Source organism: Kogia breviceps, chromosome 13, assembly GCF_026419965.1.
Source record: "Kogia breviceps isolate mKogBre1 chromosome 13, mKogBre1 haplotype 1, whole genome shotgun sequence".
NCBI classification, from domain to species: domain Eukaryota; kingdom Metazoa; phylum Chordata; class Mammalia; order Artiodactyla; family Physeteridae; genus Kogia; species Kogia breviceps.
In genome coordinates, this window is record NC_081322.1 from 33,356,422 (window position 1) to 33,380,536 (window position 24,115).

The 24,115-nt window shown below is 45.2% G+C and overlaps 1 protein-coding gene across 1 annotated transcript in view; it reads right to left on the reverse strand.

Moving 5' to 3' along the window:
* Positions 1 to 24,115, reverse strand: part of SIM1 (SIM bHLH transcription factor 1) — a 66,446-nt gene that overhangs the window by 35,239 nt on the left and 7,092 nt on the right. The window contains exons 2-8 of the mRNA XM_067011209.1: positions 21,548 to 21,630; positions 18,051 to 18,140; positions 17,420 to 17,528; positions 17,210 to 17,295; positions 16,286 to 16,485; positions 15,964 to 16,070; positions 15,191 to 15,338 (exon numbers count right to left, since the gene is read on the reverse strand). Coding sequence (XP_066867310.1) covers positions 15,191 to 15,338; positions 15,964 to 16,070; positions 16,286 to 16,485; positions 17,210 to 17,295; positions 17,420 to 17,528; positions 18,051 to 18,140; positions 21,548 to 21,630 — 823 coding nt within the window. The remainder of the gene's footprint in view (positions 1 to 15,190; positions 15,339 to 15,963; positions 16,071 to 16,285; positions 16,486 to 17,209; positions 17,296 to 17,419; positions 17,529 to 18,050; positions 18,141 to 21,547; positions 21,631 to 24,115) is intronic.

Consider the following 24,115-nt stretch of genomic DNA (forward strand, 5'->3'; position numbering starts at 1 on the left):
CGTTATTCTGGTCCCCTCTTTTCCATCTCTTGGCATTCTGTCTCACCTCCCCACCGTCTCTGTCCATCCGTCTCACCTTCACTGTCAATTGTTAAACTGATGTTTTTCAAATATATGTTCTCTTTAGAACTCTTCCAATATCTATGATAGATATGTGATGGGGGAATCCATCACCTAACACCTTATATTTGGCTGAGGTTCTATTCTCACAGGAATAGCTTTCTCACCTAGTTCTTCTGACCCTTACAAAGCTGATTCCTAAACCCTAAAATCCTCTGGCAGAGAGGGTGAAAGAGCACACCTCCTGTTTTCAACTCCACACATACTCCAGGAACAGAAAAATACCTGTAATCGCGAAGAAATCATCTTTCCCCAACACTGGGATCCTATCCTCAAGATCTCAGGGTCCCCCAGTTCCCCACAGTGTGTGAGGAGGCCCCACAAAGCCAAACCTCATGGCACTGTTGGAAGCTCTGCCCTTTCCTACACAACACTAGGCCCTGGCATGTCTGCAGATCACAGAAAAGTTGAACCTCAGTCTTCGAACTCCCTGGGAAAAGACACAGCAAAAAATGATGGCATGATGCGATATTTTCACATGCAAAGTCTTCATCTGTTTAACTTAAATATTTCAAAATATGTCCTATAGCATTTATTCTTGATTAAACCTCTTCTAGATAGTTAATCATTTAACGGTTTCTTTACAGTTGCTGTGCAAACAGTTCATTCATACCTAGGACATATCAAATCTCACAGATGTGTTCTTTAATTGGATTCATTTATTTCTAATCTCTTTAAGTCCTTACTACTGTAATGCTTAACTAAATATACATTAAACTCTATTATTTAAACAGCTAAAATAAATTTGAGATGTATTTTATGAATAAGAATTCACAATTCAACAAATGTTTTATTATCATCATTATTATTATTATGTGCCTTGGTATTCAGATATTTTAAATTGCCTGGTAAATAAGTTGTGTTTTAACAAAGTAAGTTCTGAATTGTTGCTAGAGATTTTGAATTGCCCACTGAAATGCCAAATTTTTCATTGTCGCCATATTTAGAGTCAGAGAGCTTGTAATACTATACAGAATATATAGTTATGAAAAGAGCCTACTACTAAAGACAGGATAGGCAGCTGCCTGTTTTTATTATCTTTAGGGCTGGAGATGTTTCCTTGGCTCCCATGAAGATGTCTCAAGAATGGTCTAGTGGTTGATGCCTCAATATCTGTTGTTAGACATTTATTTCTTTGGCTTTAGACAGATGGCTCAGAAAAGGATAATAGGGTAAGTCTCATCTATTATCTTTCATTGATTCAGTTTATCAGCTTCTTTCTCTAGAGCAGTGATTCTCAAATTTCAGCATGCATCAGAAACACATGAAAAATGTATTAAAACACAGCTTGCTGGGCTCCACTCTTTAGAGTTTCTCATTTGTAGGTCCAGGGTAGAGCCCACAAGTTGCATTTTTAACAAGCTCCTGGATGGGGCTGACGCTGCCCGTCAGGGGACCACACTTTGAGAATGAGAGCAGTTGTTATCAGGGATGAGAGACACTAAAAGAATCAGTTGAAAGAAAGGGCACCACAGAGAAGATGGAAAACCACTGAAAAGGGAGGGAACATTCCAAAGACAAAATTCACAATTTCCCCAGGGCCTGCCCTGACTGCATATATTTCACCAAACTATTCCCATCCCTGACTGTTCGCTTCCTTTCAGCCTCCTCTTGGGCACTTCCTATTCCTGCAGACCCTAAACCACTCAGAGCTGTAGGGCTTGGTCTTCAGGCTGCTTCTCTATTAACACCCACTCCTTAGTGATCTCAGCCCCTCCACTGGGTTTAAATTCTGTATGCTGATGACCCTCATCTTCAGCTCAGACCTCCCCACTCCAAGACACCCAGATCCAACTGCCTACCTGGTGTTTCCACTCTGATGAATAACAGGCATCTCAAACTAAACATGTCCACACACAACCCTTGACTGCTGCCCTTTCCTACAAATCTGCTTCTTCCCATGATTCACTCAAGTTGCTCAGATTAAAAACCTAGGTGCTGCTCTTGACTCCTATTTTTTTCACAACTCATATCCAGTCCATCTGCAAACCCCATTGGTCTGCCTTCAAAACATCCTGAATCTGATCCTTCACCACAACCTCCCTCTTTCAAGCCATCATCTTCCCTCATCTAGGCAATTACAATCATTTCCTAACTGGTCTCCCTGCCTCTTCCCATCACCCACCCCAAAGCCTATTCTCCACATCAGCCAGACGATCCTTTCAAAGCTTAAATTACTTCATGCCATGCCTTTGGCTCAAAACTCTCCAGTGGCTTCCCAAAGCCTTTGAGACCCAATATGATGTGACTCTGCCTATTCTAGCATCCTCTTTTTCTGCTCTTCCCCTCTCTTTCTCTGCTCCAGCCATAGTGACCTCCTCCATTTGTCAACTTGTTGAGCTGATTGCCACCTCAGGACCTTTGCACTTGCTTCCCACTGCTGGAAATGTTCTCCCTGCAGGTCTTGGTATGGCTGCCTCCCTCCCTTCATTTAAGAGTCCTCAGAGAGGACTTCCCTGACCACTTCCATCTCTTTGTCCCTTAATTTTTATTTCCCCTCATTTCCTGACATTATACAACATATTTACTTGTTTATAAGTACTATCTATTTCTTCCCACTAAAATTTATGCTCCATGAGGGTAGGAACCTTGTCTGTCTTGGTCATACCAGAGTCCTACCACAGAGCTTGGCATGTGGTAGACACTGGGGAAATACTTGCGGAGTGAATGCAAGAAACATGCCCAGTTTTCAGTAGAGAGGACTATGCTCTACAACATTTCTTACCATCCTCTTAATTACAGTCACAGAAATTAAGCTAATTCTAATGATAGAAATTTGTTTATAATTAAGGTCCTGTTGAGTCAACAAGATGAGACACAAATTGAAAAGAGATTACAATGTGAAATGCCATGTAGCGTCTCTAAATATTTTCCCCTGGTTTGCAATTAACCTTCACAATAAATACTACCTTGCACTATGCTATTTCTTGAACTGCTTTAATTGCAGGAATGAGATTGACACCCACTCTGCCCTCCCTTTTGTGGGCTTCATCCTTCCAGCATTTCTGAGCTGTAACCCTGCAGGGGTCCATTACCCAAATCCAGCACAACAAATACTTCACTTTGCCAGGACTGTAGCAAGATTTCAACAGCTAATAGAAATGCTGTGACATTACTAGTCTCTTCACGGCTTTTAAAAATTAAAATGAAAACTTTTGTGTTGCATTTGTTTAGTTCTGGAGGAAAAAAAATGCTGCTCTTTTCCTGTCGTATATTTGGACACCGATATCAATTAATAGGAGTGTTGAAAGAAGTAAATCTCGTGGGTCCTTACCTTCAGCCACCAGAACACATTACAGTCATCACAAGCGCAGAGAGTGAAATGAATGACGAGGAGCAAGCCACAACCCCCTAAAAATGCTCTGAAACCAGGATTCTATTTTTATCGTGGTTTTCAGTAGGAGGAGGAGAGAGCCAGCACATTCTCAGATTGTATTACTAGAGAATGCTGCTGTTCTCAGAGAGATGTAAAAAGTGGCAAGGGACTTGGATTTAAAAGTACAAACACAGAGAGAATCCCACTTTAATGGGTACCATTACGACATCCAGTTCAACATAATGAGGCTATTTCCACTATCTGGCCAGCAGCCCATATTAGCACGGCTTTACTGATGTGGATACAACAAATTCTGTTTGAACAAGAAATCCCAGGGAAAAAAAAAAAAAGAGATCCTTTCACAAGCTCTATCTATTTAGCAATCAATCAAAGGAAAGATATCCTTCTAGTAAAGACAGCAGCTTGCATTTGAATCCTGGTAAAATATTAGATGTTCTAAATAGAATAATTGGTCTACAGGTGATGCTTCTGGACTGCTGTTTTGTGAACATGCCGTAACTGTTGGTGCTTAAACTGGTGGAGGGGAGATGGTCTGGGGCCTGGAAGTGAACATACTGCATGGCAGCTGACTGGTTCTGGGAAGCAGTGGAGACCCCATATTGAACAAGAGAGTGAACTATCCATAGACCTTGGTAAAATCTCTGCAAAACATCCTATTACTTCCTGAGCAATAGGTGGAATCATAAAACTGCCAATTTTGGACTATTTCAATATACAGAAATGGCAATTTCATATGGTTCACCCTAGTACAATGTTTCCAGCTTAAAAACAGCATACCAAAGAGGAAATTGGATGGAGTCTGGGCCCTGGGTTGGTATGCTCACTCTTGAGCTGTGTTATATTGGCTAAGTCACTTGGCCTCTCTGAGCCTCTGGCACTAAATAACCACCCCTCAAATGCGAGTCCTTCTTATTCCCCAACCTTTCTAAGCTTGGCAACAAACAAGAGCACCTTCCCACCCCTCCTTCAGCTTAGAGCTGACAATCATCTTCCAGTCTCTCCAGGGCAAGGCAGCAGCAATGCCTGGGAATTTCCCTTTACAAAAGAAAAGTTTAATTATATTAACCTAAAATAATTAGCAACACTTCCTAAAAACGTAATAAATCGGCAAAGACTATTTTGACTCTAGAGAGATTCTTCAATTTAAAATTTGCTGAGATGCATAATCCTATTAGAAGTCAGCCCTACAAAGTATTCAAAAATCACATTCAAAGCAGAACAAAAATCTACTCAACATCATTCCACCAGGACAAAAGTCAACCTGGGCACAACTGCTCTCTCTCTCTGGCTCAGGTAATGAGATACACAGGACCTGCCCTGGATAATGTCCTTGTGAGAATTAAAATTGGACTTCTGGGCTTCCCTGCTGGCGCAGTGGTTAAGAGTCCGCCTGCCGATGCAGGGGATACGGGTTCGTGCCCTGGTCCGGGAAGATCCCACATGCCATGGAGCGGCTGGGCCCGTGAGCCATGGCCGCTGAGCCTGCGCGTCCGGAGCCTGTGCTCCGCAACGGGAGAGGCCACAGCAGTGAGAGGCCCGCGTACCGTAAAAAAAAAAAAAAAAAAATTGGACTTCTTAGCCTGCAATCAGTTACCTTGCTGCCAATCATGATCTCCATGCACACACACACACACACACACACACACACACACACACCCCTCTCTCCAGGGGTCCGGCTCTTCCCACTGCACCCACTCCCTCCCCACCATCTAACCAGAAGGGAGTCTGACTGCCCCTGCAAGCTTATTCCCTAGGGGCGCCCTAACAGTCCCAAGGTACTTTGGGTCCTCTTCCTTCTAATTGTGGATGGAAGCACTTCCCTCCAGGAAGGAATCTCAGTCATCAGCAAACCTATGGAGAAATCAAGGTAGGCTATAGCTTGGACTTGTGCTTATTTCTTTTTCCTGCAGGTATTGTCTTGTTCATTTTGATGTCCTCAGAACCTAGCACTGTGCCTGACACATAATAGGTGCTCAATAAATCATTTATAAATGCTTAAAGACCTATTAGCACTAGCCAACTGAAGGATGGTCTCACAGTCCTTTCCAGATGCCTCAGAATGTTTGGTGACTTCTCATTCTTGGGCAACCCTCGGTCTTCTGAAGACTTGTGCTTTCCCTCCTTCAGCCCAAAGACTCACAGATGTTTATTCTGTGTTTACTGTCAGGCCAAAAAGTATTCTATTTAATTTCACTGAAATAATCACCCTAATAATTCACACTTATCCCATGTTACTTTGTAATCAGGCACAGTGCCAAGAACCTCACACATTATCCATTTAATGTTCACAACGACTCTATGAGGTAGATATAATTATTACCCGCATTTTACAGATTAAAGAAAAGACAGTGAAGTTAGGCAATTTGCCCACAATCACAGAGTTAGTGGCAGTGCTGAGATTTAAATAGGCAACAGACCCAGAGCCCAAACCCTTAACTAATATGCTATATTGCATAATAAAATGTAGTGATATCTCATTTCATAACACACTTTTCAAATATCTTATAAAACATCCCTAAGGTTATCAAGTTTGAAACATCTAAGTAAGAAGCCTAGGGGTTAGGCTGCATCATATTCTAATAGTAGGATTACAATGTCAAACGCAGCACTGGGGAGGCCTTCCGGTTCTGCAAATCTGGAGCTGGCCACATAGCTTCTTTGCACCTCCCTCTCCTCTATTCTGCTTCTGTTTGTTGTCCTAATGTATACCTCACATTTACTTCCTACAAATAATTTTTAAAATACAACCATTATACCACTGTGGTGCCATTGTGTATTCATTTCAATAAGATTTTAAGTTCAATTCAGAATACTGACGTCCCTTAAAACTTTAAAAACTATGTCCTATGCCTGGATGCTAAAAATATATATATTTATTATTAAAGTCAGATGAACATGTTGAAGATATACTAGTACTCATTTGGGAAAGGTAAGAGCTTTGGGGAAAATAGTTTCCAATCCTGATGGAACACACTCAGTTCCAACAAAAAAAGTTCAGGTAAAAAGGTAGAGACAGAAAGAAACCCAGCTTAGAGAAGAGCAGTGAGACAAGCACAGCTGAATTGAATTTGAAGAGTGACTAACTGTCACAGAAATACTTATGGAAAAAGAACAATGGGACAAATGTGTGGAAGTCATTGTTTCATCTCAAAAGATCCCACTTCTGTCCAACCCTTAAAATTCTACTCCTTGCCTGACACCTCCACCTTCATTTCAAGCTCCTTTGAATTCTGTGCCCTTAGCAAATAGTGCAAGTGTACCATATCATTTCAAACTAGACTAATCTGAGTTCTTAAATATTTAAATGAAACTCTTTTATTTTGTCAACTAAATTGTAAACTACTCAAAAGAAGCCAAGACTTCTGCTTCATGTATACATGCAATAAATCATTGCAATCTGCCATCCTCTGTAAAACACTTGTGAGAGAGCCATACCCAGTCCATGTAGAGAGATGGGGAACATACAAAAGCCTCCAATAATCATCAAAAATGCCACTGTCGCAGGTTTTATTCACTTTAAATTATAATTACTGACTTGGTAAAATTGATAAAACACTAGTTCCCACAAAATTAACCTCAGAAATTTGATAAAAGCTTAGTTTCTTAGAACCCTCTTTTTCCTTATAAACCCCGTTTCACCATATAAGGCACCTTCTACTTTGCGTGGCACAAATAAGGCACTTGGTAAATGCTGGTTTACCTCCATCCAAGCAGAAATCTCAGCTCCCTCTAGAGCATACAGTGACACCAGTGAAAAACAGGGTGAGCTTAATTAAACTATAGAAGCCACCACACACAAAGAGCACAATGCTTGGAGGGGTGTGAATGGAAGGACTGGGGAGGGGAAAGAAAATAAACACTTAAATTTGTGGATTCGAGGATTTTGAAATCCAAGTTAAAGAGGGAATTATTCATCTCCTTCCAAAGTATTTCAGTTGACGTCACATAATTGGCAAGAGCTAATAACAACAGTTAAGATATTTTGAGCATCTGCTTTCTGTCAGGTACTGTGCTATACGTACATTATCTCATTTAATCCCCCGCTGTCCTTAAAAAGTGTGTGCAAATGTCTCCTTTGCACTGATGGGAAAACAGAGGGTCAAAGGAGTAGAGCTGTGCTCAAAGTCTCACAGCTATGATGCAGCAACGCATACTCAAACCTGGATCCATCTGACACCAAAGCCCACGCCTTTCCCTTGCAGGTTGCTTCGAATGATACAGAGCTTTTAAAAAAACAAAATCACGATCCTAGTGCAATATAACTTCCCAGAGTAAAAGTCACAGATGGTAAACAGATGGCCTAGACTCAGCCAGACCCCTAACGTCAGTGCCCAACAAAAGCAAGTTCCTCTCTCATGGCCCTTAGCTCTGCCCTCACCATGGACCACCTCTCCCCACTGCCAGCTCTCTGGACCTTGGGATGCCTGCAGCAGGGGGAAAGGAGATGGGAAGTTACTCCTTCAGACAAGGCAGAATGTTAAATCCCTCCACTCATAGGCACTCGGGTATTTCCAGGTTCCATCTAAACTCCAACCAATCCTTTTTGCATGATGGCTTAAACACAGACACCAGCACTTCAACCCAAATGAGTTTTCTATCACCGCCTGCTCATCTGGAAAGATGTCACAAGCCAATGAGAACAGAAAACAGAGAGGAAAGCACTGGATAAGGGGAAGGAAGTAGCAGCCTTTTACTAAATTATCAAGATATGCATAATCCAAAAAAAGTAAATCAACTATCCTTCAATTAAAAAAAAATGGTATGCATAATCCACCCACCTCCGCACACACACATCTTGTACCAAACATAACAGCGTTTGCCTCATGACTACACTAAGTCAAAAGACAAAAACATGCTTCTCTGGAGTTCCAGTAAAGCCTTATTTGAATTTGTCCATCCATTGACAATAACATGGATGAATGCCTGCCTTCAAATGTAATGATCCATGTTTTTCCACGATGTGACTCAAAGATCAGAACCCTTCTCCTCCCAACAGTCAGAGAAGAGTGGTCAGGCTGGTCATTTAGGAAGCACCAAGCGGCCTCCACCCAGGAAGTAAAGGGGAGGTCCTGTGGGTCAGTGCCATCCAGGTCAGGGTAACAACAAAGGGAGGAGTGGAAGCCAGAGGGAGGGGCCTGCAGAAGGGGAAGCAGCCAGGCAGCAGCACCGCCAAAGGGCCGGAGGATGACGCACCTGCCCAGAGCGTGCTGGTAAGCTCTCCATCCCCAGCCCCTGAACAGAGTCCCCAGGGGACAACCTTTTCTGCCATTATCCTTCAAAAACAGAAAAGGGCCAGTGCTGACCCCCAGAAACTCTCTCTCTCTCTCTCTCAAATAGCCTGCCACCACAGGAGGTAATTTGGTGTCTCATGTGATAAAAAAAGGACGACTTGGTTTGCCAATTCACTGACTTTTGTTTAACAAGAGCATAAAATATTAAATCTGGTTACAGAAAAGAAATAATTAGTAATAGCAATATTGTATCTGTGTAATCTAAAGGCAAGCAATTCAATACAAAACTAAAATGTTTGCAGGACACATTTTTTCTTACACAGTGAAGATGCCCTTAAAGGAGGAAAAAAAAGATACATTCTTACTTGAATGTCATGGAGAAGGTAGCACTGCTAATTTAACCCCCTCAATTGTCAATATCTGAACATAGTTGTGAAGCAGCAACACAGAGGCAGCATTTTAATTAATGTTCCATCATGAGACCAGAGGAAAGCCTATCCAGAAGTTGGGAGGCCTAACACTACAGGCCTTACTTATTTAAAGCCATTCCTCTCTCCCAGACATTTTCTCCTTCACCATCACCATACAGAGTACTCGGGGATACAGTTGACATTCCAGGCTTTAACCCTGGCTTCACTACTTACTCAGCAGATCTGACCTCAGATTCCTCACCTAGAAAATGGGGAGCGTGATCCTGGCCCCAACCACTGTACAGAGATGTCAAAAGAGCAAATTAAGCAATGAATCTGGCAGCGCTTTAAAAGAAATATGTATTCAGCATGGAGGGAAAATGTTGAGTATAAATGAGAAATTCAAAACTAAATACAGATCATTTTGATTTAAAAAATTACAATTAGTGAAAAGTGTATGAAGGATAAGATTATTTAAGTGAGTACTGGTATTAGGTACTGTAAAACAGACTAAATGTCCCAGTCCTTTCCTTTAATAAAGTGATTTGGTAGTTATAAAATTATTATTAATTACTATTAATAGCTTTGGTTGTTATAAATTACTGTCTATACAAATGTGTTTTCAGTTTGTTTCTATGACCATTCAGTTACATAAAAGATCATTAGAAAAGGACAACAGGGGCTTTGATGTTCAATGTTATCCTAATAATAATTCAACACAATTAGGGATCAAACCTAATTTATAGGTATACATTGGTACATGATTATTATTTTTCATGACCAAAAACATTAAATCTATGCAATGAGTGCTCCATCGATCTGAGGCACGAGAATAAATTATTTCATATTTTGGTGTAGATTTCTAAGTCAAAAGGTGCTTCATTTGACATTATTTGTAATAGAAAAGGGTGGTTTTGCTACAAAAGCCAGAAAAATAAATCCATTTTTAGAACTACTCAAATTATTGGTCAAGTTTTTAAAAAGCATTTTCTAAAATATCCTAGTAGTAATAGCAATAATATCACGGGGCCTTTAAATTAATTAAAAAAATTTTTTAATTTAAGTGATCAAATTAGCCCAGCACTATTAACACACTTGAAAGGCAAACTAATATGAGCATTTTTTAATGTCTGCTACTTTATGGTAAGGATACGTAAGGGTTTATATTCACAGAATATGTTAACACTTAAAAACCCTTTTAACTGTGAGAACTACAGTGGTTTTATGCAAAGAAGAACAAAAATTATGGGACCTGCAATAATTACAGTGTAGACACCATCTTTTTTTTCTTTTCTATGAAGGAAGTATGTCTCCTTTGGCATTTACCCTAACTTTTCTACAAATTCAAAGGATTATTAAGTAGATAGCAAGTGTTATATAGACCACTAATGTAAATTGTCTCTACTTGTTCTGCTTTCTGTAACACTGAGATAGAAACTGTAAGACAGAAAATTACTTTCTTGTATATGTTCAGTGAATCACTCTAAAACAGCATGTGAGATTTCCACTGAAACACTGTTCTACTCTAAACTTAGGAAATAAAGAGAGAAGGCTTCTTTACCAACAACAATAACAACAAAAAAATGGTTGAAGATATTAAATGTAACTGATTCCAAAATTACCAAATTACTCTGAAAATCTTCTCTCTTACTTTCCAAGAGAAATATCAGAATTGTATTAGCTTACAATTCTCATTAGAAGTCTAGTTTAAAATACACTAATATTTACTACTATATCCTACAGAAGTCCCCTGACAAAATATTGTCTATCAGTCATCCTAAATGAGGTCACGCATCAGTGAGTACTTGATGAATTTCAGTGGTGGGTGGCATTGGTAAACTAGATCTCATGTATATTTTTGCAACCTTCTACACACAGTAATTTGAACACTTAAAATGTGCCATAATAAATTTACAGTGGCTATGTAGCAGAATGTTATTTAAGGATGATGTATCATGATGTCTGTAGCTTACTTTAAGATGATTCAGTGGAGAAAAAAATGTATAAACAAATAGTTATACATATAGGAAGAGAGAGACAGAAAGCAAATATGGCTTGTATTATATATAGATGATGTGTATATGGATATTCATTGTACTATTCTTTCAACTTTTTTGTATGTTTGAAAAATTTACGTTTTAAAATATTTTAAAATGAGATTGTTACACCTTACTGGTTGATCCTTAAAAGTAGATTTTAAAAGTTTAATTTTTAAAACATAAAGAGAAGCAAGACTTTTCTCTAGAAATTACTTTTCACAGTTTATTGGGTGTTCCACATTTTCAATTTTCTTCACATTAGGTACTAATGTTTTCCATCTGAACTGGCTATGAATAACTAACACTACTAATTAAACAAACTCGAGGACATACAAATTCAAGAAAATTACTTTGGTTTTACACAGTATGCTCTTTTTCACTCTCCATACTTTCTGGACTTTCCCCTCATCCACTGTTACTAGACACTAGATCCATTCACCTCTCCTCTTGAAAATAATCAGGGAGCACGGCCTGTCATACTTAACACTTATTTCAAACCCCATGGGCACTCAAAGTTTATAAGAAAGATTTTTTTTTTAAGCTAACAGGGTATGTGTGTCGTATAGAAAGTCACGAGCTGGTCAGCTTTTTTTTTTTTTTTTTTTCCTGTTTTGGGGTTATTTTCGGTCGGGGGAAGAGTTTTAATGAAGAGCTATACAAACTTCAGGGAACCTCAAGGACCCAGAGAAAAACTAAGAAAAAAATTTAAATTTAATCATAATGTCTTCTCCCTTTCTTCTCCAGATTTCCAGAACACCAACATTTTGTACAGTGGTCAGACAAAAGCCAGTAAAAACACCACCTGCCTCTAAGATTCCTACAATCACTGTCACAGCTGCTTATTAAAACAAGGTTACTGAACATTTCTATTCATCATTGCTTTTGTTAGATAATAATGACTAATTTTTCTAGGTATATTTTAACTTCAACAATAAATTTACCACCAGGAAATTAGAAAAATGAGTTTCTGGGACAATGTATAGAATAGTGGGCCTGTGCCCTTTAAAATGGTCACTTTCATGAAAAACAAAAATGGCATGAGGAAATGTTCTAACTAAGAGAGACTTAGAGACACAGAAAGCTGAATGAAATGTGTGATCCTGGATTGGATCCTGGACCTTAAAAAAATAATAGAAGTTTTTCTACAAAGGACATTATTGAGACAACTGGAGAAATTTGAATAAGGTCTGTATATTGGATAATAGTATTGTATTTGTGTTAATGTACTTGCTTTTCATAATTCTACTGTGGTTATATGAGTGCATGTCCTTGTTCTTAGGAAACACACACTTCAGCTTTTAGGGGTAAAAGAGCATGATGGCTGTACTTACTCTCAAATAGTTCATAAAAAGATAGTAATATTTGTGCATGTATATGTACACGTGTATATATTTGGAGGGGGAAAGGGAAGGAAGGGAGAGATTGGGAATGACAAAGCATAGTGGCGGAATGCTAACCACTGGTGAAAATCTGGGTGAAGGCTATACAGGAGTGCTTTATATTTTCTTACATCTTCTCCAAAAGTATAAAACTATTTCAAAATGAAGTTTTAAAAAATACTTCAAATAAATTCCCAGATTTGCCCAATTAAAAAAAAAAATGAGTTTCTGATGAATGTAGCTTCCACCAAAATGCCACACCTTCATTTGACCAATGACTACTTAAAATTCTCTCTACTTTCATGACATGAAAACCCCTTCACAAAGTATGCTATTAAACTGTCTAAATTTGGAAAACATCTGGCCTGTCAAGTTATTTGGAGGGTTTGTGGTTTTAAGTATATTGTTTGAGGTGGTGTATTTGGAAAGAATTCACTTATCATTCTCAGGCTTCATAGAGAACTAGCCCTGAAAACAAATGTACGTGGTAGTTCACTGCTACCATAGAGAATCAATAGCCATCTATTTAATTTGCTAAGACAATGTAAATTAGTAACTTCCAGCCAGATGTGTGATATACACATCAAACAAACTGCAACCTGTTCATTATGAAAATCTTGTCAACATACACAGAGCCACTTGATGACATTCCATCTAAGGCAGTTTCCACATTTGCAGCTATAAAAATTGTCCTAAGAATTTTTATACAAAGAATTGGAGCTGAGCCTCATAAAAGGGTAATCAATTTCAGCTTTTCATCTTGTGTGCTTCTGTGTGTTTATTTCTACTTTCATTCAGAGGTATAAAACATTCAGAAAAATGTGTGCGATGTTATTTTTCCCTCTGTAAATCATTTATCCTCATTACATCTTTTTAATCTGATGTAGAGTTGGGAGCCTAATCCTGCAGCTCTGAAGAAGTGTGTAGAGTGAAGAATGACAGAGTCAACAGAAAAAAGAAAGTACACTTATTCCCTGGAAAACAAAACAGAATATTTCAAAATGACTCTAAACATAAATTAAGTTTACCCATTGGGAGGTCTGACTTGCATTCTGATCATTTATATGGGGCTGTGTGACTATATACCCTCTGTTTGATAAAAAATGATTATAACCACAGGCACCCACCATAGAACAGAGTGTATGTATAATGCTCATGATGTCTCAGACATATAAAGCACCTTCTTAAAGAATGTCCGTTTCCTTTCCATGGTGAGCAGACATAATTTTTTACTCTTTAATACTTCTACTCCACAAAGTGGCTTATTTTATGAATTATGTTTTGTCATTTTCTCTTACGTTTATTTTAACAATATGAAAAACTGCATTAATAAAATAGATGGTTTTGTTTCATGGTACCCCAAATACTGATATGTTTTCTGCTCTCTGTTAAAATCCACAGCTCTCTTGCTATTACAAGAACCTAACAGTATTTGTTTTAATACCATTTACTAAAAGGAAAGAAATAAAAAGGTTCTTCTTAATAACCAGCTATTATTCTTGAATACTGAATCCTCATTTAAACCAAATTCATTTTCCAAGCCTACTGAATTAAATTTTCTTATTAAACAGGGCACAGAGTAAATAATCTTATTGCCAAGCATAATATTTCCAACTACTACATTTTTAATTTGTTAATTTAGAAGAACGTGAAATGAATCTACTCCTCATGGCCAATAGTACAGTCTGATTCCAAATAGCACCCTTTAACCAACTTCCTAATGTCAAAATAGCCTTTCTACTAAGTGCCCTGGTGTGTCAATGCTTCCAAAGTAAATAACAGCTGAGGTAACCTAAAATCACAAGAATTTCAACCTCTACCAAAAAGAAAAAAGAAAAAAAAAAAAAGGTAACTCTGCACACAAAAGGGTTCTTCATAAAGGCGTCAACCCCAAGCAATTTTATTTTCACACACATTATACAGAACGTGCTTTCTTCAGAGGGGCACACCAGGACACGTGATCAGCCTGCAGGGCCACACCGCTAACCAGAAATGATTATTGTTTCTAGAAAGAGTAAGGAGGCTCCAATGCAGCCACCGAAGCCGCCCAGCCAGCCGCGCCCGCAGGTGGCACCGCGAGGCCAGCTCCTCACGCAGCGAGGACGCTGCACTACAAGCCGGGCCTGGGCGCCCTCCAAGACTTGCAGTCTTGGCTCAGGTCGGGTCTCTTTGCTTTCTGGAGGTTAAAGTTAGACCCTCCTGGTCACTTAAACCCTCTTTGTGGTTCAAGGAAGGAATCACTCTCTCAGAACTCTTAACTTTGATTGGAGACTCTGGTTAAAATTAAGAACTTCAAACCCAGCTTTGAAAAAGTGAAACAGATGTCCTGTTTATTAACTATAAACGGCTCCGTACGTGGGACCCTCCTCTCTCTCTCTCTTTCCTGCCGCATTGTTTTATTTAATGCAGAGTTAGATTAAAAGGTTAAAAGAGAGAGAGTAGAAAGCAAATATGGACTGTGGATGGGAAAAGTCCTAAATCTTTCTCTAGAACGTAAGAAAGTCTCTTCATAGCGGCGAAAGTGCTGGAGCTGCCCCTCAGCCAGCGCTCAGGGTCAAAACCGGCGTTCCCTGCGAACCCCAGTCTCGCCTAATCCGGCCGTGCCCACCACCTGCACCCTCGTGGAAACCAGGGTCGCCTGCAGTGGGCACAGGGGTCCCAGACTTGCACTCACGTGAGGACATAGTTGACGCTGACGATACAGTGCGGCCTGGACGAGCGGCTGTTGTGCACGATGGTCGCATAGCTCTGCACCCACACCCAGCCGCCGTGCTTCGCCAGGAACCGGTAGTATTTGGTGGTCACCTGCCCCTTTACCAGCACTGATGGAGAGACACAAAGCAGCTGATGGTGAACGGACCCGCTCCCGAACCGGTCCAAATGTAATCCCTGGCGGTGGGCGGGCGGGTCCCCCGTGAGCCCTAATAACTGCTCCCAAGGCAGGAGGGAGAGACAACCAGAACGTTCCCAAATGAACCCACTGTCCTGTTCATTTGCATCGAGTGCTCCGGTCCCTCACGGTTAGCAAGGAGGGCAACACTTAAAGTTGGGGGATTCCCGGCACTCGGTGTTCTACCTACGGAAGGGAGGGTCTGGGCCGCTCAACTCCGATGCTCACGTTCCCCGTCTCCGAGATTAAACTCAAAGCAAAGCTGTATCCAAAGCTGAAGCGAGTCAACGCGCGTGAGCCAAGTGGCCGAGCCTCGGTTGCCGGTTCCATCTTGGTGGGGGAGGGGGGCGGCTATCAATAGGAGAACAAGACCCCTCCTGGGAGAACTTCACCCAGAAACTCAGGGGCTCTCCCTCGGCCTGTGTGAGGGCCCGCGGATGAGGAGGGAAATGAGGTGGGACCGGTGCTGGGGCAGGTGCCCGCAGGGCCTCTCCTACCATCTCCCACCCCTCCCCCCACCGTCCTCCGCCCCCGGGCCCGGCAGCGTGGCGCCTTACGCAGGTGGTGGGCGCAGCGCAGGTGGAAGGTGTCGCAGCCATGCACGTGGTGGTACAGGGTCTTCTCAATCAGGTCCTGAGGCTCGTACCCCGTCAGCTCCGCCACTCTGCGGAGAGCAACCCCGGCGGGATGAGCGCGGGCTGCTGGGCCGTCCCCACCCTCGACAGCCGCCTCAGCGCTGGGTGCCCACCCTCACTTCGCAGGGCCCCGTCAGTCGCCTCATCTGCAAAATGGGCTCACAAGGTAGACGAGGAGCTCTCAGTGACTGAGCGGGGGCCGCCCTCCCTCTAGGGGTGACCCCCTCCCGCCCTGACCGCCCACCTGGAGTCAAGGAAGATGAGCTTCATGTCCAGGCTGGCGCGGAACATGAACATGTTGCTGTGCAGCTTGATCTCCGTGACGGCGCTGGGAGGCAGCGAGTGGCCCACGGCCACCAGGCCCACGTTCTGGTAGCAGCCGTCGAAGGGGGACATGTCCAGGCTGTACTGGCGGATCTTCAGGTAGCCGCTGCAGTGAATGACCTGAGGCGGACGGCGAGGGCGGGAGACTCAGCCACAGCCAGGAAACATCCAAAAAGGGGGCGAAGGGACTGAAACATTTGGAGACTCTCCTCGGCCACAATCGCCTGTGGGCCACGCCCGCGCATTGAGGTGTCCAGAGTTATTGGGGCTCCAACGTGTCTCAAGGGAACGACTGTACTGCCCCAGTGAGCTCGCCGGGGAGCTGAGGAAAATGCAGAGGCCTGAGCCCAGATAACCCTAATGCATCCGGATCGCGATCCAGGATCGCCCTGGAACCTGCATTCTTATCATGTTTAGTGCTTATTAAACAAGAAAAACTTGGATTCCAGCTAAAGCGCTGGTTCTTAACCTCTGGCAGGGGAGGGGGCAGAAACTGACGCTGCGACTAAACTCTACGAATCCACCGAAGTTACCGACCCTTTCAGACGCTTTACACACCCCTAAGGCCCAATGCCTTAGGCCAGGTTAAGACCCCCAGCGGCCAGGGAGCACCCGGACCCAGTGAGACGTACGCAATCTTAAAACGTAGTCCCCAGGTGCTAGCGAAGTTTAATGGCCCTGGCGGTGCGCCGACGCCGTGATGCGTGCGGGGCACGGTGGTCCCGGAGGCCGGAACCTCCCTCCCACGCCGCCGCACGCGTCTCTGGTCCTGCCCCGTTCGCCTGCACCAGGCTGGGTGGCCGCGGCCGCCACGGGACGTGGATCTCCCCTCTCAGCCACGCACCTTGTAGCCGCCGCAGGTGAGGCCCGCGTTCCTCTTGGCCAAGACGCACTTCATCCTCAGGAAGAAGGAGCGCTCGATCTCGTACTCTGGAGAGAGGAGCCGAGGGAGGCGCAGGACGTGAGGCCGGCGGCGCGGCGCCACGTCCCGGCCACGGCTAACGGAGGAAGAGCTGCGATGGGCCGGAGTGGCGCCGGCGCGCGTCCGCCTTACCCTGGACGAAGTGAGAGTGGTAGGGCTGGTGGGCTGTGAGCACCGCCGTCATCTCGTCGTGGTCCGCAGGGTGGATGTATTCGTAAATGCTGTTCCCGGTCAGCTCTACCTGTAAAGAGGGGGGTATCACCGTCTCCTCCGAGGAGGTGGGATTCCCCACGGAGGGGCTGTTAGATTGAGCCGGGGGTCTGCAGGGCTATGAGGACAGGAGCCACAGCTCTAGAGTCGGTCCCGAGTTCTAATTCCAGTTCTGCTGCCTGCTACCTATTGCAACCTATCTAAGCCTGTTTCCTTATCTATGCGAGGAAAGAATAATAATAGTAATTGAAGTAGTAATAGTAGTAGGTTCCTGGCAATGTTCTGGTGAAGACATCACGACATGAGTATATAACCACCTCCCATGGTCTTTGGCTTATGGTAGCAGCTCAAAAAGGTAGCCATTGTTTGGGCTTGGGGTGGATGCTAAAGGATAAGTAGAGGAACAGGGAGATCCAGACCTCCTGCCAGCTGAGATGTTTCCAGTCCCAGAAACACGTATAAAAGCTTTGGGAAAGCCTCACCCCGACCCTACCTCCAGCCTCCAGCCCTGGCTGTAAACACTGAATGCCAAAGGTGTGGACCACTCACCTACCTGAGAAAGACCCAGGTGGACTGAGGCTGTCTCCGAGATGTACATGATCTTCCCATCTGGGGCCACCACAAAGATGAAGCCATCCAAGGTCTGGGGAGACAGAAACCGTTGAATGGAGAGCCCTCTGGGCCATCGAGAGAAATGCGGGGGGAGGTACAGAAGTTAGAGATGTTCTGCCAGAAGTGCAGAGTGATGGAGTAGACAGGGCCTGGCAGGAAATAGGGCAAAGAAAACCAGCCACAAGAACCTCTCTTTTGTTCATTCCAAATTTGTAAGCATGGGACATGTGGCACCCTAGGAGAGACTCTAGGAAGTGGTGGACAAGGCTACTGCCCTCCAAGACTGAGGAGTCACCAAAATGGACAAAGCAGACATATCTGGAACATACACAAACATTCTGGGGGGGAAAAAATCACAGCCTGTGATAAGAGGTGGGTTAGGTTCTTGGGGTGATGGTCACTGAGCAAACCAGAAGTTTCCTGTGTCAGTCTTGGAGAGTTTCATAGTGGGACATTCTATCATGGAAAGAGTGCTAGTAGGGTTTGGGAAATAGTAGGCACTGGGAGATGTGGAAGGGCTGGCAGTTTGAAAAGTTTGTAGATAGAAGGCAGCTGGCCAGTGGCTCTGGAAAGAGTCCAGGAGAGGGGGATTTAGGAGATGGGAGGCTTTCCCAGCAGCAAGTCCATAGAGTAGTGCTACAGTGTGTATGTGTGTGTTTACATTGATGCATCAAACTGGCAGGCTCTCCATGAAGAAAAGTCTTAGATTTTCACTGTTCCTTTATCTCTGTGAATGAGGCTTCAGTCCAGGCAGTGAAGCATAAGGATGAGTCAGATCCTGCTCTCAAAGATCTGGAAGTCCAAAAGGGACAACTGGCCTAAAGACAGATATAATGAACATACAGCTGAATAGACAGTGCTGTGAGGGCCTGGAGACTGAGTGGCCAGAGGCCTGGGGGAGAGAACCAGAGTGGCTTTAGGAGAGCTGTTTGAGCAGAGCCTTGAAAAGGAAGCCTGAACCTGAGAAGGGAGGAAGGGCGTCCTAGGCAGAAGGAATGGTGTATGGAAAGCAGGGACTGGGGGTGGAGGGTGGATCTGGTATATTCAGGTTTGATGAGTTTGGTGTACCAGAGATGAGGCTGAGGGACTACACTGGTGCTGGATTTTTTGAGAGTTTGAGATGTCAGTCTGTGGAATTTGGAGATGCTCCTGCAGGCATCAGATTCCAACAGAGGTTTCTAAGCAGGGAAATGCATGCTTAGATGTGGTTTTTGTTTTGTTTTGTTTTTTTCTCCTAGCAGAATGTGGACAGTGATCTATCTATAGGAGGAAAGAGTGGATATGAGTAGATCAGAGATGGTCAAAGCTGAACTTGGGTGGTCACAAGGAAGCCAAGGTGGGGGAAGAGTCTAAGTCAAAGGTGGTTCTGGCTGTTGTGGAATTTGTTGGTGGCAGTAAGAGAAGTTGAGACTGACTTCAAGATCACTGAAAATTTAGGGAGGCTTGGTGAGTTTTTGTATGAGTGGAAGTCTGGAAGAAGGAGATAATGAATTCTTGTGTTAGGTATGCTAAACTTCATGTATATGTAGATTTCCATTTGGATGTGTCCAGTTGGCAGTAGGAAATAAAGGTCTGGCTCTCAGGAGGGGTGTCTAGACAAGAAACAAGTGGGGTCATGCAAATGAGAGGAAAGGAGTTGAAGTGGTGGTGCTGGTTGAGGTTGAGATAACCCAGGAAGCCTTGAAGCTGTGAGAGGAGAAACAGAGCTGGAACCTTGGGGAGAATGCCAGCATTCACAACCAGACAGTAGTGGGAAAACCTAGAAGAGCAGGCAGAGAGGGAGAAGAATCCAGGAAATCGTGCTACTTTAGAGACCCAGGGAGAGGCAGAATGTCACGTAAGCAGTGTCACCTCCATCCAGTCTTTGCCCAAATGTCACCATCCCAGTGAGGTCCTCTGCAACCGTCCCCATTTAAAATGGCACCACTCAAACACAGCTCGCCTCCTTCACCTTCTTCTTTTTCTCCATGGCATCTATGCCACCTGTCATACCATGCTGTGCACCTGTGTGGGTTTGCAAGGCTGCTCTCCTTAGAATGTCAGCTCCATGAGGGCAGGGCTTTCTGTCTGGCATACAGTTGGGCCTCCTATGTGTGTGGGATGAACAAGGTCAGGTGTGATAAGAGATGAGCATCTTATGCTGGATATCAAGATACTGTGAAGCCTGTGCAGAGCACACCAGCTGTGAGAGATGCCAGAGTGCAAGCACTGTGGGAGTGAGGGGGTCAGAGTAAGCAATGGAAATTGGGAGGATCATTAAGTCCTACAAGGAGCTTGGGATGAACACTAGGAAAAAGACTGGGCAAGAACTAGAAGGGGTGAGGGACTGTTTGGGTTTTGCTCTCTTGTTTACGTTGATGAGGAAAGTTAGCTGGGAATATGGAGAGCTTTGGGTGGGGGTCGGTTGTTGAGAGACAACTGATAAAAGACAACTTTCTCTCCCCTGAGAAAGGGGAGAGACAGAATCTTTTTAGTTAAATTCGGAGGCGTGGAGGCCAGGCCTGGGATGGAATGCTCACACAGGGCCTCTCTTTGCTCTATGAAACGAAAATCTCTTCTGGCCTCTGGGATTGAAGGAGGCACAGGGGAGTGATGGGACGGGAAAGGCCGCGGCACTCCTGCCATGAGATGCTGCTCAGGCCTGGTCCAGGAGGGAGAACCCGCTCAGAGGCCCCAGTCCGATGCTGCTCGGGTTTGAGGCTCCCACGGGAAGAGCCCGTGGTGGACCTGAATAATAAGAATAAGGGGGTGCAGGGTGGGATAAAAGTGTCAAGCCTAAAAATGCCCCCGGGAGTTTTACTATTTTAAATATTTGCTAGGCGACTTACGCGGGCAACGGGCAATTTAAAACGGTGTACACTGCAAACAGCGCGGTAATGGGCGCCACCACATTGGATAAACTCATTACTCAGGGAGGTGTATGTGTGTACGCGCGAGGGTCCGCACACGGCCCGGGCAGGCCTGGGGTGAGGGCGCGTGGAGAGAGAGGAGGGATCCCGGAGGCTACAGGGAGGAGGTGAAACGAGTTGCGGACGCAGCTGGATCCGGGACGTGTGGACTTAAAGCCCTGACGGGCATTTCTACCAGATTCCCGTTATTTCCTGGATAAATTCTTCATTTGGGAAGGTTTTGCAGCCCGGCCTCCGGTCCCCTCTGCTGAATGGCGTCAGATGGCGCCCCCTCCCTCCGTTCAGCCGTCCTGATTCGGGCCTTACCGGGCTCCCTTCCAAACCCAACGCGCCGACTGTCACCTGAGAGGCGCCTTCCACACCCAGCGAGGTTAAGAGCTAAACATTTTAACTCTACAAGGAGTCGTAGGGGCTGCGAAACGGCCACCTCCGGACGGGATCCCATTTTCCGGGAAACAAGAATCCTGGCTCGGGGACCGGCACCCGGGCCCTCGAAGCACGTGCGCCGCCGGGAGGCCCAAGTCAGTACCTGGAGCAGGTGGGAGCCCAGTTCGCGGCCTACGTTGTCCAGGGGGCTGGTCCTGCTTGAGTGGCCCCACGCTTCGCCGAGCCCTGTGGAGACACAGAGACACCTTTATAAGACGCACTCCGACCCGACTGGCGGTTTGAGACTAGTTTCACGGTTTTGTCACCCAGGCAAGCTTGCACACACGACCCGATACCACCCGGGCTCCCTCCCCACCTAGACCGCAGGGACGCGAGAGGGTAAATGACGACTCTGCCCGCTCAGCTTCTAACGGATTTAACAGAAGTGAGACTCTATCTCGCTCTGCTCGACCAGCCTGGGCTTCTCAGGAAGGGCAGGGTCCTGGCTGAGCGCCACCCCCCCGGGGGGAGGCGCCCCCCCCGGGGGAGGACCACAAATGGCCGAGTTTGGGGACAGTCTGTGCCCAGAAGGGGCCCCGACACCGCCCCAGAGCGATAACTTTGGCGTAGTTTCACTAGTGTGCTTAGACGGGCGAGGGACACTATTTCCCACCCCAAGTTTCATCACCCTTATCAAGAGGCTGAGGGTGTCCACACATCCAGCGAATACCTCTGCCCGCCGGGGACGACCTGAGACAGCGGAGCCAAGTCCAGCTCATCCTGGTGGGCTTTCTGATTGGCTGCGGGCTCTCCAGCCAGTTTCCTTCCCTGGCCTTTGACTTTAATCCCCTTCAGAAAAATCCGTTTGCTTGCGGATGGCTTCCAGAAACCAGCCACACTCAGCAGTCCTGCCTCTGCCTTTCCTTTCCACGTCCTAACCTCAGCTCCCTCCCCACTCCAAGAAAAAGCTCTCTGAAAGTCACTTATTTTCAGGTGCTAACACCGTCTTACAATATTTTCGTTCCCTTTTGGACGTAGAGAATCATTCCTCTTCTCTACTTCCCAGGTATCATCTATTAACAAAGACTGCCCCTTCCTCTCCTTGATGCTACCACGTTAAGATCTTTCCAGGCTTTGCCACGAATCATTTCTCCGGTGATGCCTAAAAACTAAAACTCCCTGTATGCCCGTGGCTGATTTTTTTAAAAAATTAATATGGAGTCTGCTCTAGTACCTGGTTTCAGGAAGAAAATGAAAAATAAGGCAGAAGAAACTTGCCAAGACCGAGGTTACACTACTTATGGGAAATATCTTTGAACAATGTTGCTGCTGAAATTAGTGTAACTAGGTAGTTAAATTCTTTTGTGCTTACACTATTAAACAAGGTTAAACGTGACAAAAATGGGGGGGGTGATTTACTGATTTACTGCATTACGGGACAAATCACTATGAAGTACCCAATGACAAACACTCGCATTGTAATATGGGGGTGGAGGCGGATCTTTCAGAATAAAACATGGAGTTGGACTCCTGAAATGTGTTGGCCAGGAGCTGCTTCCGAAGCTAGCGATCAAAACCCTGGTAACGAGTAACCGTGAGCGCCCCTTAAGCTCGAATCGGGTCTTTCTGGGTGTTTGCACATTTAAATAAATCTAACGATCTCCCCACAGCTCTGCAAACACTGATGTTCCCCGCCCCCCACCCCCTCGCCCGGACTCCTCTCCCTCCCTCGCGTCTCGGCAACCCCTCCTGATTCTTTAGCCCGCCCCAGTTTTCCTCCCCAGAGTGACTCCACTGCCCAGATCCCTGTGGTCCTCCTGGACCGTGCGGGAGGTCCTCCGCCACAGCCGCCTGTACACACCCCTTCGCCTTGTCACCTTCCCTTCGCTCCTCCCGTCTCAGTCAAGCTATATCCTCCTTGGTTTCTGGCACGACCTGTTCATGTTTTCATCCCGGATCACACCTACACACCCAGAAGAAGTGGGGGGAGGGGTTAGCCGGGGAGGCCGCACGGGGAAAGGGGAAAGGATCTTGCTGGGAGAGCCCGGGACCAGCATGGCGCTGACCCTTGGACACCGCGGGCCCAGCCGAGGCCTGAAAGCCCAAAGCTTCGCTGGGGCGAGGGGCCGGGCGCTCGGGCGTGCAGGGAGCTGGTCGCGGCCGCCTTGTGTCTGGAATCCCGTCTTCCTCAGCTCCCGGAAGAGTGCGAAGCCTGCGCCTGCAGCCAACACAGGTCTTTATTCTAAAATTATGAAGGTTCCCCCACAGCGGCTGGGGACGCCGGGGAGCCGCCTCCCGACCCGAATCATCTGAAAATCCCCCGAACTGGGCTCAGGGTTAAGTACTGGTTCCGAACTCCCGGCGCCAGCCTTGGTTGGTTGTGGTCTCGGGCTGCGGCCTCATTAGTAGGCGCCTACGAGGGAAAAATAAGACTTACCGGCAGGTTAATAAGCAGCCGGGCCGGGCGCAGGGTGACAGGGGCCTCCATCGCCCTTTCCTGTACCCCGCCCTCACACACACCCCCACTACCACCTTTTAAGGAACCTTTTGCTTTCACCGAGCATCGCCTTCTCTTCTGTTGCCGGTTGAAAGCTCCGTCACACGGTTATGCCTGGGTTAATGTTTTATAAGGGACTGGCTGCCCTCGTCTACCTGCCGAGCTTTCCTGACCTAATATCAGGGCTGAGCTCTCCAGTCAGCCTGCCCAGGACACCTTCGAAGCCCTGCTCAT